This window comes from Balaenoptera ricei, chromosome 2, assembly GCF_028023285.1.
Source record: "Balaenoptera ricei isolate mBalRic1 chromosome 2, mBalRic1.hap2, whole genome shotgun sequence".
In the NCBI taxonomy this organism is placed as follows: Eukaryota; Metazoa; Chordata; class Mammalia; order Artiodactyla; family Balaenopteridae; genus Balaenoptera; species Balaenoptera ricei.
In genome coordinates, this window is record NC_082640.1 from 122,429,862 (window position 1) to 122,450,903 (window position 21,042).

Sequence of the window (21,042 nt, forward strand, 5' to 3'; positions counted from 1 at the left end):
CTTAGTTGCCCCGCGGTGGCATGTGGGATCTTAGTTCCCCGACCAGGGATTGAACCCGAGTCCCCTGCAGTGGAAGGTGGATTCTTAACCACTGGACCACCAGGGAAGTGCCCTCCAGAATTACTTTGAATGGAATCAGTAAGAGTTAAAAAGCACAGTGGGTATTGTAAAAAGATTTCAAAATGTAATAATGTAAAAATAAATGGCAATTAATGCCTCATCTGCTTATGAAAAGAGTGATTGTGGGATTTTAAGAAAAGGTATAGTATAATGGCTAAGTTGCATTTATATCCAGCACCCTTTCCCCCTTATTGCTAAAAGTTACCTTTCTGTAATTGCAGACTAGTTTAGCATCTTAACAATAATGGGCATGTTTTTAAAGTGCATTCTTTACTCCAGGGAGACTCTGTAATAGATACCAGCATTTTAGTAATGATACAAGCAATCTGTAAGCTATTACAGTTTTCTTTAGAGTAACGTAATCTTCGTATTGTTTTGTATGTCTGGAATTTTAATAGTGTTTTTAATTTAGAAAAGGAAGTATATAACATATTACTAATTACATGTGAATATGAACTACGCACACGACCACTGAGCTTGATTCTTAAAAACAAACATGTTTAAAAGTACTTAACCTAGTGTAGGGTAAGTCACAAAGAAATTAAAGAATGCACACAGGGCTAAGAGCAGCTTTCATGGAATAACACAGTGAGGGTCTTCATTTTTAGAATGGTTATTAATTTTGGTCTACGGCTAAAAAGTAGCTAAGGGGAATAGAAATGCTCCTTTCCAAATATAATTAATGTTTTTTGAACAGATGAAGGTACAAAAAAATCAAAACATAAATATGAGTGTATTAAAAGAATGTTTAGTTTTTCCCTTGATGACACCATTCGTCGAAGAGTGTCCAAGAATTTCTAGTATTAATAGTCCTGGTGGCCCCTAATGCTTCAACTTGATTGGTGAGGATACTAGATTGCAAGAACAAGTAAGATCTTTTTCTAGGTCAAAGGTCAGGCTAATTAGGCCTGGAGGTAAAGATGGCATCTCACTTATCTGCTGCCTAGGTGAACAGAGGGTAGATGATTTTTCTTAAAAATGAAAGTGTTCGCTGAAACGATTTTGATTTTAAATGGTTAAAATAAATCATTTAGTGTTAGAATCTAGACTTATACTGTCATGTACAATTTAAAAAGTATTTTGGCACACATCCCAGACCCTCTTCAAGGAGCTGATGGAGATGTGCTTGGTGAATCAATTCAGGGGCCTTTACTGCTATTTTTAAAATCCAGCTTTTACATTAAATAAACCAGTTTGTTATTTTGCAAGAAGTTATAATCTACTTAAAACTGTCATTCTCTGTTTCTGACTTGCAGTTAGATGATATTTCCAAAATGTCAGACCTAGATTCTGCTTCTACCGTCACCATAATAAAATGTGACAGCCAAGATATTATATCAGTACCTTTTCCATAATTAGCAATAAGGATCCTGCCAAGGGTTAACTAGAAAAGTTTCATAAATGTTTTTCTACAAATGGTCCTGAAGTCAGTATTACACTTTTAAAATCTGCTAATGTAGCAAAGACTCATGACAACCAGGAGACAAATCTATGAGCAAAACTGTTTGGAGAGAATAGTTTTGTACTGTATGATGTATGGTATGTAAATGAGCTTATTAGGACTCTAATCTATTTTATTATTGGTGACCAATTTGATAGAGGCATTTAAAAAACAATATTTCTGCCTGACTCCTAGAAATGAAGAAGATACATTGATATAATTGAGAGCAAATGATTGCATGTCGTGCCATTTAATCATGTCATTTTTCAATTGCTGTTTTTTGCACTTCACTGCATGCTTATAGAATATTTAGCTCCAATATAGATTAAGTCCCAGAGTTTGCAACTGAGCTGAGTTCCTATATTGGCTGCAATCTTTTAAGTTTGGAATCAGGTAAAATATGAAGATGTCTTTTGTCCATATTTTCTTCAAAATATGCAAGTCGTCATTCATACCTCACTTGAGGTGTTTTAATTTTTTTGGCTGCTTTGAATTACTCCTTTACAATTCCAGGTTGGAAATTCTTTTTTTTTTCATATTTTTTAAAGTTTTATTTTTATTTTATTTGTTTATTTTTTGGCCATGCCGCGTGGCTTGTGGGGTCTTAGTTCCCTGACCGGAGATTGAACCGCACCCTCAGCAGTGAACGCGTGGAGTCCTAACCACTGGACCACCAGGGAATTCCCTAAAGTTCATTTTTAATAGAATCATTTTTCTGATATTCACTTCCACTTTGGTTTGGGGCTAGATTTATTTCTTTTTTTCTTTTTCTTTTTTTTGACTAGATTTATTTCTGACATCATGTCTGTTAAATTCATGTTTGCCAAAAGAGCCAAAGCTGCCCGCTCAGCCCATTCCTTATCTGTGATGGCCACCATCTCCTCTACCAGAACAAGATGGCTCACACAGGTCAATACACAACAGGTTGCTCACCATTCTTTTCAGTGGGGTTTTCAGGATAATATAGATATGGGTGTGCAAATTTAGAAAAAGGGTATCTTGCTTTAATACTTCCAATTTCTTTTCCCTGTTTCCTTTTTTTTCTCTTCCTATCAAAACTGTTAATCTTGCTAGGTCAGTTTATTTATTTTTTATTTTTTTATTTTTTTTCTTATTTGCAACATACACCATACACTAGGTATAGTTAAGTTAAGCACATAATTGGCTCAAGAATGGAGATGTCAGGACCAAATATGCTGACCCCTTGCTGGAAACTTTGATAATCATTTGCCTAATGAATGTTTCTTACTTTTGTTAAATCTCTTCATTATTTATATGATTTACATCTTTCTCAGAAAAGAGATTATCTCCCACTGTCTGCTAGAATATGAGGTCCTTGAGGGCAGAAAGTTTTGTCTGTTTTGTTCACTGATGTATCTCAAACACTGAGAACAGTGCCCATTATAAAGGTGTTTAATAAATGTATGTTCAATTAATTAATTAGTATTTTTTCCACCTCTGCTATCATTAACTACCCTGGGCTTAAGAATTGCATAGGTTATAAATTCTTATCATATTTGCAGGCTTAGGAATGGGTATAAGATAGACCCCTGACAGATATATGGAAGAAGTTGTTGGCTCTCTGATCAACAGTAACTTTATGGCTGTGGCCACTTCTGGTTAGAACTCAGGGGCAGAGATGGTCTGAAAATGTCAAAATTTTCCAAGCTTCTTCAGCTCTCTTATGAAAGGCAATGTAGCATAGTGTTTTCATGAATTGGCTCTGGGTTCAGGTTGCATGGGTTAAAATCCTTTGCTGCTTATTTTCTGTTACTTAACCTCTCTGTGTCTCCATTATCTCAGTTGTAAAATAGGTAGATGACAGCAGTGTATGTCTCAGAGTGCTGTTGTGAGGATTAAATGAGTCCATACATATAAAGTACCTAAAAAATGCATAGCACACAGAAATACACAAAAACATTTGTCATTAGTGTAGGAGATTAGTGAAAAATAACTAAGAAAATACTACTAAGAAAAGAACTCTAGCAATTTATGGCTCAATGATTGTTGGTTATTATTTTGCATTCAAGTAAAGCTTGATTATTTGAAGCAAACGTAGCATTATTTTTATTTTGTTTTGGTTCAGATACATATAGTCAACTCAGAATCATCTTTGGTAAAGTATATGAAGTCTATCTGACATGTCAGGTCTCTCATTCTTGTACAGATACTAACAACACAATAGATTACAATTTCATAAGAAGTATCTAAATATATATGAAACTCATCACTGCAATAATTACACTTAACTAACATTCTTCAACTCCCACATTTTCTTCAACTCCTTTTCCAGGCATGCTCTTCTATGTATACTTTTCTGTTATGTTTTATGGTGTCTCTAGAAGTTAGGACAGCTATATTAAAAAAGGAACTGTATTTTTTTATCATATAGCCGAATGTTTTATCTGTTGACTGAGATTTATAGGTCTGTAGTTGTAACTGTATCCCAGGAAACTTTATAGCCATTACTTTAAAAAAAATAAATAAAAGTTCTACATTTGCATTTGTAAGTGTATTAATCAGTGTATTGATCCATGGTTGCAGAACCATGATAACTGACTGGATGGTATTGGTAATATCGAGTCTGTTGTCATAACACACTCTAAAGGAATGGAAAATTATCTGATTATATCATCAGTTTTGTGGTTGACAATATATACCAGCCCTTACTGAGAGATTTTAAAAACTAACAACTTTATTGAGACATAATTCACATACCATGAAATCTAATTTCAAAATGTTGTTACTACCCTGAAAAGAAACCGTTTACCCCTCAGCAGTCATTCCCTATATCCCCCGACTGCAACCCCTGGCACCTACTAATATACTTTCTGTTTCTATGCATTTGCCTATTCTGGCCATTTCATATAAATGAACTCGTACAACACATGGCCTTTTGTGTCCAGCTTATTTCACTTAGCATAATGTTTTCATCCATGCTGTAGTATGTATCAGTACTTCATTCCTTTTTATTGCCAAATAATATCCCATTGTATGGATATACTGTTTTTTTTAATCTATCTATTAATGGATGTTTGGGTCATTTGCACCTTTTGGCTATCATGAATCATGTGGTTATGAATTTGTCTACAGGTTTTTGTGTGGTCATATGTTTTCAGTTCTTTTGGGTATATACCTAGGAGAGAAACTCCTGGACCATATGGTAATTCTGTTTAACTTTTTGAGGAAATGTACTGTTTTCCAAAGTGAGTTCATCATTTTGAAATCCCACCAGCAGCAGATGAGGGTTCCAGTTTCTCTATCTCCTCGCCAATATATATTGATGTTTTCTGGTATATTTATTTATGTTTTATTTCCAGCCTCAACCACTGCCACACCCCAACACACAGACAAATTTGCATATAAGTTCCATGAGAGCAGAAATCTTGTTGCCCACCGTTATATCCCTACCAGTGAGAACAGTGCCTGGAACATAGGAGGCACTCAAGTACATTTAGATGGATAGGTGGATAATTGAATTATTATTAACATCACATTCCACTTGAAATTCCATGCTTTTTAAAATGTTGCAAAAGTTATGGTTTCTTGGGCATTCCCTGGTGGTCCAGTGGTTAGGACCATGCGCTTTCACTGCTGAGGGCACGGGTTTGATCCTGCAAGCCGAGTGGCGTGGCCAAAAAAAAAAAAAAAAAATCTGTGGTTTCTTGACCTTTTCTTATGTGAATCCCCCAACTATAATGCCTGTCCTTCTTCCCCTCCACTTTTTCGAACTTCAGCAACTTTCATGGCCTAGTTCTAGTCCTATGAATCTTTATCGACTCCAGCTGGTAATGATCTTTCTCATCTCCAAAGTCAATGCCCATAATTTAGCATGTATATCAATTGCACATTACTTCTGGGTCACAGCCTCACTATTCACATGGCACATTCACCTCACTTACCTCATTTAAAATCTACAACAACCTGATGGGTTAGGTCTTATCAAAAACCTTTGCCTTGCATTGATAGCTCTCATTTTGAGTAGCCAGAGGCTTCTCTTTACAGCCAGATTACAAGCCCTTAAGATCAGGTACCACATCATATTATATGCCTCTTATCCACCAATGCCATTCCTGTAATGAAAATTATGGTGTTTGGCACATAATTGATACCCAATAAATGTTTATTGCTATAGGAAATATCATTCATGTGATCTTTGCCAACCTTGCCCCCAAATTATGATTCCAAACCAACCAGTCAAAAGCATCTTATGGAGAATCATAGAGGTACCAGTATAGCCTCTCATTTTTCCCACCTGCTATACATTCTTCTCAGACCATGGCTGTAGGCAGTAGCATTACCTGATGCCTTGTACCTTCCAGTCATCAAGGTTTTGATTACTATGTAAACTCTCTGAGAGCAAAGCTTCTATTTAATTTAGCACAATGCCAAATATGTTAGAGTCATTAATTAGTAAATGACTTACTTGATAAAAATAAGCAAAAGGAGTAAAATCCCCAAATACAGTACTCAAACAATCAGCATTCTTTTTTTGTAATTTAATTTTATTTTTTTATACAGCAGGTTCTTATTAGTTATCTATTTTATACATATTAGTGTATATATGTCAATCCCAATCTCCCAATTCATCCCACCACCACCCTCCCCCTCCACTTTCCCCCCTTGGTGTCCATACGTTAGTTCTCTACATCTGTGTCTCTATTTCCGCCCTGCAAGTCGGTTCATCTGTACCATTTTTCTAGGTTCCACATATATGCATTAATATACGATATTTGTTTTTCTCTTGCTGACTTACTTCACTCTGTATGACAGTCTCTAGATCCATCCATGTCTCTACAAATGACCCAATTTCATTCCTTTTTATGGCTGAGTAATATTCCATTGTATATATGTACCACATCTTCTTTATCCATTCATCAGTCGATGGGCATTTAGGTTACTTCCATGACCTGGCTATTGTAAATAGTGCTGCAATGAACATTGGGGTGCATGTGTCTTTTTGAATTATGGTTTTCTCTGGGTATATACCCAGTAGTGGGATTGCTGGGTCAAATGGTAGTTATATTTTTAGTTTTTTAAGGAACCTCCACACTGTTCTCCATAGTGGCTGTATCAATTTACAATCCCACCAATAGTGCAAGAGGGTTCCCTTTTCTCCACACCCTCTCCAGCATTTGTTGTTTGTAGATTTTCTGATGATGCCCATTCTAACTGGTGTGAGGTGATACCTCATTGTAGTTTTGATTTGCATTTCTCTAATAATTAGTGATGTTGAGCAGCTTTTCATACACTTCTTGGCCATCTGTATGTCTTCTTTGGATAAATGTCTATTTAGGTCTTCTGCCCATTTTTTGATTGGGTTGTTTGTTTTTTTTTAATATTGAGCTGCATGAGCTCAGCATTCTTAATTATATTAAAATTCTGGAGATCATCAAGCAAATACTAATAATATAAAGTTATCACTGGCTGAAAAGATCTATTCATTGATTGATTCATTAATTTTTTTAGCCATTCAATGACAATTAAAAAATAATTGGGGGTGGGAGGAATTGGGAGATTGGGATTGACACATATACACTATTGATACTATGTGTAAAATAGATAACTAATGAGAACATACTGTATAGCATAGGGAACTCTACTTAATACACTATGGTGACCTAAATGGGAAGGAAATCCAAAAAAGAGGGGATATATGTATATGTATAGGTGATTCATTTTGCTGTACAGTAGAAACTAACACAACATTGTAAAGCAACTGTATTCCAATAAAAATTAATTAAAAAAATAATTGATCACCAATGGGTTTGGTCTTTAGGCTCTTGGCTACAAGTGTGACTCCAGAATCAGAACTTACAACTTCTATTTTTATACTTCTAAAAAACTACTCAACTAGATTAATTTTCTTATCTGAAAAACTAAGTTCCTCTGTTTTCTGTAGAGCAATGTTCTCAAACTTTAACATGCATTGTAATCACCTGTAGGGCTGGTTAAACCATGACTCACTGGGGCCCACCCCAGAGTTGCTGATTCACAAGATATGGAGTGGCGCCAGGGAATTCTTGTTTCTAACAAGTTTCCAGATGATGCTAATACTGCTTGGCCCGGGGAACACACTGAGAAATTTTGCTCTAGAAAATTTGGTCACAGGTAGCAGACTAAGAGAAGACAATTGCTCACCTCATGTAATTAGAATGGTAAAATACAGAAAATGCAAAAAAGAAGAAAAGCACATGAAAAGGTGTAGAAAACCCTTGCAACAAAGAGATGGAGCTGTCTGCTTTTATATGATCCTATTTAAACTACAAGAATGTGCCTATCTTTTCACTTCTCTCTTTTCTCTCTGTATATTTCCTCACGCCAACTACGTTGAAGGCAGGTACATATAATATACATATACAGATTGAAATTTCTTTGTTGTGCTTGCCACATAGAAGGCATATTCAATAGATAGTGTTTAAACAATTGATTCATCTAGAAGGTAAAGTCATGTTTGACTTTTTAAATGGAATTGCTTCATAAATAAGTTTTTAATTTGACACATTACCTAAAGTCCCACCACTTTGTTTCTATTGACGTACCTAATGATATTATATTAACTGCTAAATAAAATTGTGTAAGACATATGGAGACAAATTTCTTTGGAGTTTCTCAGCTAGATTTAATTTTTTTCTCTCTGCTTTTACCATATACTTGGTTTTGGTATTTTTTAAATTTCATTCTCCTCCTCATGTCTTTTTTCTCTATTTAGTTCTTACATTTTACTTATTGTGCATTTTGGTTCTTGGTCTAATTGTAGTTCTTTAATTGTAGGCTTATTTATATCCTTTTGTAATAGGAGATGACAGTATTATTTAATGTCAAGAATATGGGTGTACATTTGACTCTTGAACAACATGTGTTTGAACTGTACAGGTCCACTTATACTCGGATTTTTTTTCAACAGTAAATACTACTGTACTCTATGATGAGTGGGTTGGTTGAATTTGCAGATGTGGAACCCTGGATAGAGAGGAAACGTGGGCTGGACATAAATTATAATCAGATTTTTGATTGTGCTGGGTGTTGTTACCCCTAACCCCGGCATTGTTTAAGGGGCAACTGTGCAAGTAAATATAATCATTCTATGCAATATGTGTGCATATATACATAAATTTAATGTATAATGAAGAATAAATTACCAATATTGGAAGCCTTACCTTCAGTGGTGTTAAACTGAAGCCAGTGGCAGGAATGATGTTACATCACATTTGGCTCCATAATATGAGTGGTTTCAACAGTCAGAGAAGTTCATAAAGCAAGTCAGGAGAGGAGAAAAACCCCACATAAACCAAAAACACCCCTTTGTATCACCACTGGTGAATTGAAAATCAGATTGATAGTTTATAAGTATAAAGCAAAAGTCTTCCGTCTGTTGGCAGCTCTCTTATAACATGTCCAAAAAGATATGTTTAAAGGGTTGGAGATTTGTAAAGGAAAAAACAAATTAGAAATTTTGATTTTCACTTTTATATACTTCTCAACTTTTATAGCAAATATGCTTTTTGAGTAACATGAGGAAGCTGAGTAGAAGTGTGAAATAACCAAATTAAATAGGTCATTAGAGACTTAAAAGTAGAACACTGAACTATATTCCAACAATTGGATTCTAAAGTGATACTAAGACAATGACCTCCATACTAACAGAGGTAGCTTTGTAGGAAAAAATTCCTAAGGTTACCAAATAATAATGATACTAAATACATAACTAAATACAAAAATAATGATAATTAAATACATAACTAAATACAAAAGCATTTGGAATAACTTTCTCTTAGATATATTGATAATTAGTTCTCCTTCTTTCTTTTTATATTTTCTTTCCCACTTCTTTCCTTTCTACTTTTCTGGGAAGACAATATGGCTGTGCTTGGGAACCAACATGATCTCATTGGATATCAAGGACAGTGCTTCAAAACTGGCAAAATGAAAAACCTTATAAACTTTTCTGTTCCTTACTTCCTTTTCCATCTGCTTTACTCTCTCTTTTCTCCAACACACTGGGTACTCCCAGGGTCCCAGGCTACTTGCTACTGGACCATCTGTCCTTATAACCACAGCCACCCAACTTGGACCATCTGGCTCACGTTGTTTCCCTGAAGATTTCACGACTCCTCCAATAGCAACCTGCACAAACTTCTGTTAGCACCTACCTCTCTGTATTATTCTTGGTACTGTATAGTCCACCTCCAATAGACTCTCAGCTCCTTGAGAGAGGGAGCAGTAACTCGCTCCTTTTTGAAGCCGCCATGCCTGAAGCAGTGCCTGGCAGATGCAAGGTGCAATACACATTTGAGGAGGTCTGAGAGACAGGGATGAGTCTGTCTTATTTCTGTGCCTTACTTAGATTGCTTAGCTTGGGTTTCTGTTGTGTTCTCTGAAAATGTAAGCCAAAAATAGTTATAATAATCATTTTGTTCCTATGTCGTTATATTTAACATTTCTCTACGCATAGTGTATCATGGAAATAATGTGAACTCTACTGATTCTAAGAAACATTACCAGCAAATGCACTGATTTTATTTAGTATGTGTTTGTGATTATAAATAAGCATGTACATTTTAATGGTTGTCATGGAAACACATTTATGTAAAAGAATGTTATCTTATCAATTATATCACTTAGATGTAAAAAAGTACTGAAAAATATGTTGGCCATGTAAAATTCTCAGTGTTCCTCTCCTTTTAAAAGTAGTGTTATTTCCGAAGTGTGCATATAGAATAATCTAGAATGTACACTAAGTTCTTTGAATATTTAAAACTTTTTAAAGCTAACACAGTTTTAAAACCCGTAGACTGTCATTAAGATGTGGGGTGGGGATCATCTGGATAGTTAAATACTGGATACAATCTAGATACTAATAAAAAGTTATGGCCAATCACCTTTATGAAAAGTTCCCCTAGCAACCTCACATGTCCTGTTTCAGAACTTTGAAAATGCCTGTGAGGTGAATGAAGCCCATTGGGCTGCTTGGTGAATATCACCTACTGTGGCTGTGCTAAGTCCACACATACCTTTAGTGTCATCCATGGCAAATTCTCATTTAGCTACGAAACATAGGGACTTTTTGTTGGCTGGAGAAATGCAGTCATTATTTTAGTCAACTTAAATTGGAGTTTTGCAAGATCCAGTTTTGTGACATGGAAACATCTCTTTTGACTTTTCTAGCCCTTTATTTTTAACAATTTAATGACAAAACACAAACAAAAAACCAAAATCTTCAACATGTATATTCATAGAACTCATTTGAATCAATCCCAGTTGGCTATATTATTATCTTGAAGTGTTTAATATTGGGCCAAAAAATGACAGATGTTAAGTGGGCTTGATAGTTTGACTTGGTCAACAGTTCTAGAACAAGAGAGCAAATTATTGAAGGGTGTGGGTGTGTGTGTGTGAGAGAGAGAGAGAGACAGAGACAGAGACAGAGAAATAGAAGGAGAGAGAGAATGCATGTGGGGAGGGTCAGTTAGCAGGATTGGGAGAGGTAATGGAAACAATGCCTATTGCTTTGGTAGACCCTCAAGTTTTATCTTTGAATGTGTAGGGGTTTCTCCTCATTCAGCATTGAACTAATGAATAGCATCAGTAAAGAAATTTGTCAGACCTGATGGTTCTATCAGGAGTTATATAGGAAAATAGTAATGATCCCTAGGAAAATAAATAAGGGTAAGTTCAAGAAACATAACAAAAAATGCTGTACTGGTATAAACTGAATAATAAAATTCCTAGTCATATTTTGCTGTAAATAGAGGTATGGGAATTTGTCATTCACCTTATTTAAAATTCAAAAATATTAAAGGTACGGGGTTCTCTCATTACAGAAATAATAGAATTCCAGCTATTACTGAGTTAGGGTTGTTTAAATGGCTGTAGCATGTATTATATCAATAAGTGGAACATCTGTATGAGACGTCCACCTGCTGATCTACTACCACTCTGCACATTTCAATGAACTGCACTTAATCATTTTAAGACTTCTTCTAATGAAGCCTTATCTAGATTAACATTTTAAGCACAAATACTTTTAGGCATTAAAACTCTAGCACTAAATGAAATTGCATTGTCTTGTTTATCCTTGTTGATTAATAAGCAATCTGTTAACTGTTAGAACAGTCCAATTGTGGCAGTAGAAGGAGATTAGTAATTCAGTGATGTTTGTGGATATAATCATCGTTTCTCCCGAAGGCTTTGAATTAGAGTATCACTTACACACTGTCCGTAGGCAAAGAAGAGATATAATATTTTTAGACATGTGTACTCACTATTTTGCTTGAATCGTTCAGCTTAGGGTCACTGCAGCAATACAAATGCTTCTGGGGGCAAAATCTTACTTTGATGCATGCATATCCTTCTTAAATAGTGTGAATGTCTATTAAAAGAAACACAGCAACTAACAAATAATGCATTAATAATCCAGTATCCTAATTTCTGTTTTCAGAACATCATTGCTTTGTTAATCGAGTTTCGGAAGAGAAATGTTGCTTATCGTTTTTTTCAAACAATAGCTGTTATATATCAATTTTTTTGCAATCTTATTTAACTTATTTCCAGCCAGTAGAAAAGTAAACTTTTGGCTCCAAAGAATCTAAGAGTAAATTTGGAAATACTCCATTTCCTTTTGGAGGACTTTTCTGTCTTTTGTGTTTCCTATGACCTTGAATCAAAGCATGTCAACCTGTTTGGCATAAATGCTTTATTTCATTAAGTTAATCACCTAGATATCAAGGTGGGACCCGACATTTTAGATGTAGAAATCAGTTTAAAAAAAGAAAAAGGGAAGAGGAATGAGATGCAGCTAAATTCATCGGCATCAGTTGGGTGTCTGTAGAAGATCTCTAATCCAAAGGCAACTCCAGAGTCCTTCTTGTCCTATTGTTCGCAGCTGAGCGTATCACTACAATTTAAAATTATGGTGAAAGAGGGTGTTTTATGTTTTAGGGAAATCTGCCCTAGAAACACTAATGGATCCATCCCTTTTTCTGTTGCAGTCCCTCTGTTGTGAAATAAAGCAGCGACGTCGTGGAGTGGCCTCCATCCTGCGATTATGCCAACACCTTCTGGATGACCGGGAGACCTGCAATCTGAACGCGGACCACCAGCCCATGCAGTTGATCATTGTAAATCTTGAAAGAAGGTGGGAAGCCATTGTCATGCAAGCCGTCCAGTGGCAAACACGGCTACAAAAGAAGATGGGAAAGGAACCTGTAAGTGATGATTTCTTTTTTAAAGCATAATGCTCTCTCATTTTTCTTAGAAAAAAGAAATTCTTTCAGGGCTTGGAAAATGTGTTCATCTTACAAGTGGTTTTGCTAACTAAAGGGATAGCTCTCTCTAACCGTTAAAAGAAACTGCTTTTATCATAACACAGAGATTCATTTGCCTACCGATAAGATGTATTTTAGTCTCATTGTCTTTTAAAAAATTCATATGGAGACTTTGCTTAACCTTACCAAACTAAGGTTTGGTAAACCTCACCAACAATATCATTAATCATACAATACCCCATGAAGATTTTACTAGGAGGTGGTTTACCACTCTCGGAGCATATGGAGCAATGTGTATGCTTTACAGACAAGGCAACAAAGTATACAGTTTACCTTTTCTTTACATGATATGAATTAACACCATCCACGTGTAAAACAATCTCCATTGCTCCTGCTTAGAGCTCCTTCCAATACAGTTGCATTGCTGAGAACTAGCAAGTTTCCTCTGAGAGTTTTAATGCAGTGCTCAAGGTAGAGGTCGGGACCCCTTTTAAGAATTTTCCAAATTGACTGTAAATTCAAGCTGTTGCTAGATGAAGGAAATATATATATATAACTAGAGTTGTTTTATTATAATGTAGAATACACACTTGTCCAGAAAACCTTAAGGGAGGGGATTTATTGATAAAAAGATTACATTCCCCAAATGACCTTGAAGTTAGTGTCTGTTAGTTGAAGGCCTAATTCTCATGTTTGACTTACATAAATGAAATACACACACACATACATACATACATACATACAATGGAAATTTTTTCTTGTATATTTATATTATCAGTTCTATGTCTTTGGAAAGTTCAAGATTCAAAATTGTAAAATCAAGTATAATAATCCTGCCACTGAAAAACAGGCTTCTCTTATGAATTCTAATTTTAACAAAACCTAAATATTTAGGTTATCTGATGTGTTTGGCATTGGGGACTGGAAACAGAAGGGACAATGAAGCAGTAAGCCTTCTCACTCTTTTTGCATCTGTAGTTATGTTGAGTCTAGGGGGTGATTTTATCCTCAATAGTTCACTTTAATTGTTTTGCGCTGAAGTCATTAAATTTCTTAAGACTTCCAAGTTATTACCAGTAATCAGATTCTATATAATTGGATGTCTTTTCTTGAAATGACCTATTTGTTGTGAAGCTGTTTAGCTAGAGTGTTTTCTTTTCTTTTCTTTTTCTTTCTTTCTTTCTTTCTTTCTTTCTTTCTTTCTTTCTTTCTTTCTTTCTTTTTTCTTTTTTTTCTCTGAGTGTTTGAAAGCATAGAAGAGGTTATTTTTTTATTCTATAGTTTGAAACATCTAAGCATAGTAGTGGTGATAATAAAATTTACACAAAAACCAACTGCACCTGGAGAAGCTCTTAACATTTTGGAAGCATTCAAGCTGCTTTGGAAGAAACAAAACTGGGTTTCTTTGGAGATTTATTTGAAATCGTATGATGAGGGATGCAGGACTGGATCTCTGCAGACTAGCTGTAGACATTTTTATCCTACTTCTATGGTAAAGGCGTAAGCTTTAGCTTTGAAACCCTGGCTGCTTCTTAGAGGCTCAAGCTACTACAGAGAGGTAGATAAAAATTGCAGATGGACAAAACACCCCCTTTTCTTTAGGTTGGCTGCTGAATGTTAGGTTTTCTGGAATGATGAGGTAGCAAATAAGGTCCTCTGTGCTAAACAAGATTGAAAATCACTCGAGAAAGGGATAGAAGAGTAGCGAGTGGCACTAATGCCAGCAATACAATGAACACCGTGTACCTCATTACGTTGGAGATATTTCTTGCTCTGATCTCTGTTGGTTGGGTCAAGAGTCCAAGTTGCTTTGATGGGCAAACAAGTATTTTACCAACATGGGAAGCTGCCTTTGTAGAGACTCAGAAGCCTCTAAGTGGTCTGTTTGCTTTTTTATCCTATGTCCCCACCCCCATGCCATCCCCTTCTTGTGTACAGGGACTTTCACTCCTATATTTCCAGGGCCTGGGACATTCCTGCATATAGTAGATGTTTAATAGACATTTGCTAAATGAATGAATACAAGCTTTCAATTGATAAATTTTGTTTCATTCTGGCATTTGGTTTGGAGTTACTATTTCTATATTAATTCTCAATGTTCATATTCTCACAAAATGGCTTTGAGTGTTATGTTCCTATTTGAATATTTCACCTTCATGAGATCACCAAGGAGATGCCTTTTAACCTTTCTTCTTGCCTGGTACCGTCAGTTTTTCCAAGTTTTAAAGTATGATATGAAGTCCCCCATGGTATACTCTCTTTTCTTCAAATTATTTCTGAAGGAAATTCTCTATGAGGTATTGAATAAAGTCATTCTGAAAGTGTGGGCTAGGTTCTGGCACTTAGAATTAGAAGCTCTAATTCTATCTCCGTATTGTAGAATTTTCTTAGTCACTTTGGAAATAGCTTGTGTAAGAGATGTCACCTAATGGTCGATCCAGTGCTCCTCATTTTTCATGTTACATCTGTTTGTGTGATGATTTAATTACTGTTGGTCTTCTCCACTAGTCTGAAGAAGGCAGCCACACGCCAGTTTCTGCTCACCTTTACATTCCTAAAAGCCCTACATAGTATGCAGGACTTAACAGGTACTCCATAGTATTTGTTAAATAAGTGAATTTTCTCTAAGTGATGCTGTATAATAATCAGTGTTAGAGATTTAAAGGTAAACAAGATATCCTCCTTCTCCTCAAAAAGTATAGTTAATACAAATATGCAAATAACTATGATGCTACTGGGGTAATTATGGGCTTCAAGATTACAGTTAATACTGACAAAAATATGGAAACTCTTTCCATAGTATTCAGGAGAATTCAGATAAATGTACATATGTCAATTAAACAAGCTTCTCTATTTCTCCTAACTAGGTAAATAATGAATCTCTCTCTCTCTTTTAACTGGAAGAAAGCAAAAGATCTTGTATTAAATTCTGGGAGTTAAAACAGACAAAACCCAAAAGCATCTTTCTCCCTTATCATCAAGATTTAAAATTGCATAATTATTTGACACTACACCTTGTTCTTTCTACATTCAAGCTCTTTTCCCAGACTTATTTTGTTTATTTTTGTGTTACCTGTAAAAAATGACCTCTGTCTATACTTTTTATACTTTAATTCTAATTTTTGTTTGAATCATATGTTTTTATTTCTAGTCTCCTGCCTTCTTTCTGTGATTCAGGCTCCACATTTTGGCTAGCAATACCATGTGCCTGAATTACCTTAGATCGTCCCACTTGCCAAAAGAGCGTTCTGAATTTGTGATGTGTTAATTATAGAGAACCAGGATTTTTTCTATTAAAAGTTTGAATCTCACTTCCTACAATAGATGCAAATTAAAATATATGAGACAACCATGGAAACACCAAGAATCCATACCAATAATCTATACATCCACTCAGATTAATCATTAGCAAAGAGAAGATAACTTATTGATGAAGGCCATAGACCTTCTTCCTCTAAAAATACATGGGCAGACTTCCACTTCCAGCCAGGATTGAGTAAAGGACCAGGACCCTTCTACCTGAAACAATTTAAAAGCTGGGTAAAATCACAATTTTAAGACCTTGGATACCAGGCAATGAAGAGATGTGAAATGATTGAAGTGATACTATGATTACTCAAGTTTCTGCCTAGAGAGAGTTTTCAGGTCACAGTGTGCAAAGAGGAAATCCATGCAGAGCCTAGCATTATCCCTGGGTTGAGGGGACAGGTCTGGGAGGCTGAGGAGGACAAGGCAGCTAAAGTTGCTACAAGGCATAGTACCAGAGAGGAGAGAGCTGCACAGAGCCTGGAGCTCACACACAGCTGGGAATAGTTCCTTTCCCCATCAGTCACAGTAGAATCCTTATTATTCACAGGGCATGTGATACAGTACCAAGAACAGTTTTGCCTTAGTAATGGGGCAAAATTAGACTAAATGCTACTCTAGTCTTGCCCAAAAAGCTTAAAAGCAAGACCTGAAAGGATCAGACTCTTTCAAAGTTATTTAACTATATCCCAGGACAAAACTCAAGAATGCTTATAAGCATCTAAGTATCCAGCATCCAGCAAGGTAAAATTTATAGTGTCTGGCGTCCAGTCAAAAGCTTCCAGTGTACAAAGAAGAAGTAAAATATCTTTGAAAATGAGGAGAAAATTCAATTAATAGAAACAAATCCAGAAATGACATATTATAGATTTAATAGACAAGAACATTAAAAGTTATTTTTCTTGCATTCCATATGTTCAAGAAACTAGAAAATATATTGAGCTTATTTAGTAGAGACATTGAAGATATCTGTCTAAAATCAAATTTCTACAGATGAAAACTGTAATAACTGAGATAAAAAATACCCTGGATGGTATTAACAACCAAGTAGACAGTGTGGAAGCAACAATTCATAAACCTGAAAACATAGTGATAGAAACTGTCAAAAATGAAACAAAGAGGAAAAAAAAAGACAAAAACAAAAGCATAGCATTAGTGAGCTGTGAGATAACTTCAAGCAGCCTAATGTATATGTAATTGGAATCCCTGAAAAAAGGGCAGAGGGAGAAACAATTTTTGAAGAAATAATGACCCAAATTTTCCAAATTTGATGAAAACTATAAACCCACAGATCCAGAATGTCAACAAACCTTAAGCACAAGAAACATGAAAATAACTACACCAAGGGGTATTCTGTTCAAATTGATTAAAACCAGTGATAAGAGTATCTTCAAAGTACCTAGAGGAAAAAGATACATTATATACAGAAAATAAGAAGGAAGAGTTATAGCATACTTTTTTCAGAAATATAATACAAGTCAGAAAATAGGGGAACAACATCTTTAAAGTATTGGAAGAAAATAACCCAGAATTCTATACACAGAGAAAATACTATTCAAAAAGGAAAACAAAAATAAATTGTTTTCAGATATCAAAACTTTAAAAAAATCATCGTCAGCAGAACTGCAAGAAATGTTAAGGGAAATCCTTACAGGAGAAAAGAAAATGGTATTAGTGGAAGCCTGAGTCTGCACAGAGAAATGAAAAGCACTAGAAATACTTACTGTGTGGGTTAATATGAAATGTCTTTTTTCATCTTATTTAAATCTCTTTAAATGATAATAGATTGTTTAAAGCAAGATAATAACAATGTATTATGGGATTTATAACACATGTAGAAGTATAACATATGACAAAAATATCACAAAGGCCAGGAAATGGAACTATACTATTGTATGGTTCGTATATTAAGTATAGTATCACTTAAAGATATATAGTATCACTTAAAGATGGATAAGTGGTATAGAATGGTATAGAATCACTTAAAGATAAATAAGATAAAATACATACTATGATTCTTTAAAAACACAAGAAGCTATAATAAATAGGCCAACAAAGGAAAGGAAAGGAAATCATTTTAAAATATCACACACAATGCAGAAAAAGAGGAAAAATAGGAATAAAGAACAGATGTAATATATAGAAAACTGAACCAAGTGCATCAATAATTCTGTTAAACATAAATGGACTAAAAACCCCAATTAAAAGGTAGTAATTAACAGATTGCATTAAAAAAGCAAGACTGAGCTATATGTTGCCATTTTAATTATAAAGAAAAATTAAGTTAAAAGTAAAAGGATGGAAAAATATGTATTAAGCTAATGCAATCAAAAGAGAGTTGGAGTGTCCATATTAATATTAAACAAATTAGAGTTCAGAGCAAAGAATATTACAAGGTATAAAGAAAGATATTTCTTAGTGATAAAGTGCTAATTAATCAAGAGGACACACCATTACTAAATGTTTGTGCTGTAGTAACAAAACTTACAAATTCATAAATCAAATACTGATACAATTACAAGAAGATAAGAATATATAATTTGGGGCAGAGATTCCAATACTTTTCTCAATAATTGATAGTACAAGTAGACAGAAAATCATTAAGGATATAAAAAACTTGAATCACACCATAAATCAACTTGACCTAATTGACATTTAAAACACTCCATCCCACAACAGGAGAATATACATCCTTTTCAAGTGTTGACAGAACATCTACCAAAATTGACTCTCTTCTGAGCCACAGAGCAAGTCTCAAATTGAAAAAACATTCTTATTACACCCTGTTCTCTGACTATGATGGAATTAGTTTAGAAATAAATATTAGAAATATATTGGAAAAGTCCTCAAATATAAGGAAAGTAAATAACACACTTATCTACAACTCCTGGGACCAAGAAGAAATGAAAAAGGGAAATTAGAGATTATTTTGAACTGAATAGAAATAGAAAAAATATTAAAAGTTGTACCAATGATAATTTGCCACCAAAATAATAATCTTAGTTTTCACATTTATGCAACTAGAGAAAGACAAATTAAACACAAAGTAAGTAGAAGAAAGTAAATAATAAAGTTTAGAGCAGAAGTCATTGAAATTAAAAACAGAAAAAAACAATAGAAAAAAGTTAATGAGGAAGAAAGCTGGGTGTTTTTTGTTTTGAGATCAATGAAACTAATAAAGCTCTAGCAAGACCGATCAGGGAAAAAGGAGAAAAGAAACAAATTATCATTATCAGGAATAAGAGATAGACATCACTACAGATTCTACTAATATAAAAGGATATAAAGTAAATACTATGAATAATTTTATGCCATTAAATTCAATTATTTAAATAAAATATACAAATTCCTTAAAAGTTGTGCACAGTAGACATTTACTCAAAAGGAAATACACAACCTGAATAGCTCCATATCTGCTAAATAGATTAAACCATTAGCTTAAAATTTCCCTACAAAGAAAACTCCAGGCCTAGACAGCTTTATGGGTAAAGTCTCCCAAGTAGTTAAGGAAGATATTATACTAATTTTATGCAAAATCTTCCAGAAAATTGAAAAGGAAGAAATACTTCCCAACTCAGCATTACTCAAAGACATTACAAGAAAACTGCTGACCAGTATCCCTCATGAATATAGATAAACAGATTCTTAACAAAATTTTATCAAATAATCAACGGTATATAAAATAGATAACACATTATGACCATGTGAGGTCTAGAAATGCAAAATTAGTTTGAAAAAACATCAGTATGATTCACCACAAAGAGAAAGGAAAACTACGTTCCAGGGTGTGCAGAAAAAGCATTTGCCAAAATCCAACATCCTTCCTGATAAAAGCTCAGAAACCTAAGAATAAAGTAGGAACTTCCTCAACTTAATAAAGGACATATACAAATAATCTACAGGTAACATCATGCTTAGTGGTAAAACACTGAATGCTTTTCTTCTGACATAAGAGGAACATGGTAAGGATGTCCATTTTCACCATTCCTATTCAGCATTGCACTGGAAGTTTTAGTGAGTGAAATAAAGCAAGAAAAAGGAATTAAAGACATGCTGCTTGGAAATTAAGGAGCACAGTTATCTTACTCATAGGCTCTATGGTCATCTATGTAGAAAATGCTATGGAATCTTCAAAAAAGATCCTAGAGCTAATAAAGGATTTAACAAGGCTGTAGGATACAAGATCAATATATAAATGTCAGTTGTATTTTTATGTACTATCAATTAACAATCAGAAATTGAAATTAAAAACTATCATTTACAATAGCAGCAAAAATATGAAATGTTTGGGATATATCTAATAAAAATATGGAAGACCTATATGCTGAAAACAAAATATTTCTACAAAATATTACTGAGAGAAATTATATAAGTGAGTGATGAACACTGTACTGTACATTATATGCTATACTGTGTTCATGGATCAGAAAGCACAATATTATTATTATTATTTGTTTTAATTTTATTGGAGTATAGTTGATTTACAGTGCTGTGTTAGTTTCAGCTGTACAACAAAATGATTCAGTTATATGTACACATATATTCATTTAGATTCTTTTCTCATATAGGTTATCACAGAATATTGAGTAGAGTTCCCTGTGCTATACAGTAGGTCCTTTTTGGTTATCTATCTTATATATAGTAGTGTATGTATGTTCATCCCAACTCCTGATTTATCCCTCCTCCACCACGTTTCCCCTCTGGTAACCATAACTTTGTTTTCAATATCTGTAAGTCTGTTTCTGTTTTGTAAATAAGTTCATTTGTATCATTTTTAAAATTAGATTCCACATATGAGTGATATCATATGATATTTATCTTTGACTGACTTACTTCACTTAGTATGATAATCTCTAGGTCTATCCATGTTGCTGCAAATGACATTATTTCATTATTTTTTATGGCTAA

At 34.4% G+C, this 21,042-nt stretch overlaps 1 protein-coding gene across 4 annotated transcripts in view; it reads left to right on the forward strand.

Annotated features, from left to right (window-relative positions):
* AKAP6 (A-kinase anchoring protein 6) overlaps positions 1-21,042 on the forward strand; it is a 574,354-nt gene that overhangs the window by 507,564 nt on the left and 45,748 nt on the right. For all 4 annotated transcript variants that reach the window (XM_059914067.1, XM_059914068.1, XM_059914069.1 and 1 more), the window contains one exon: positions 12,553-12,768. In XM_059914067.1, coding sequence (XP_059770050.1) covers positions 12,553-12,768 — 216 coding nt within the window. The remainder of the gene's footprint in view (positions 1-12,552; positions 12,769-21,042) is intronic.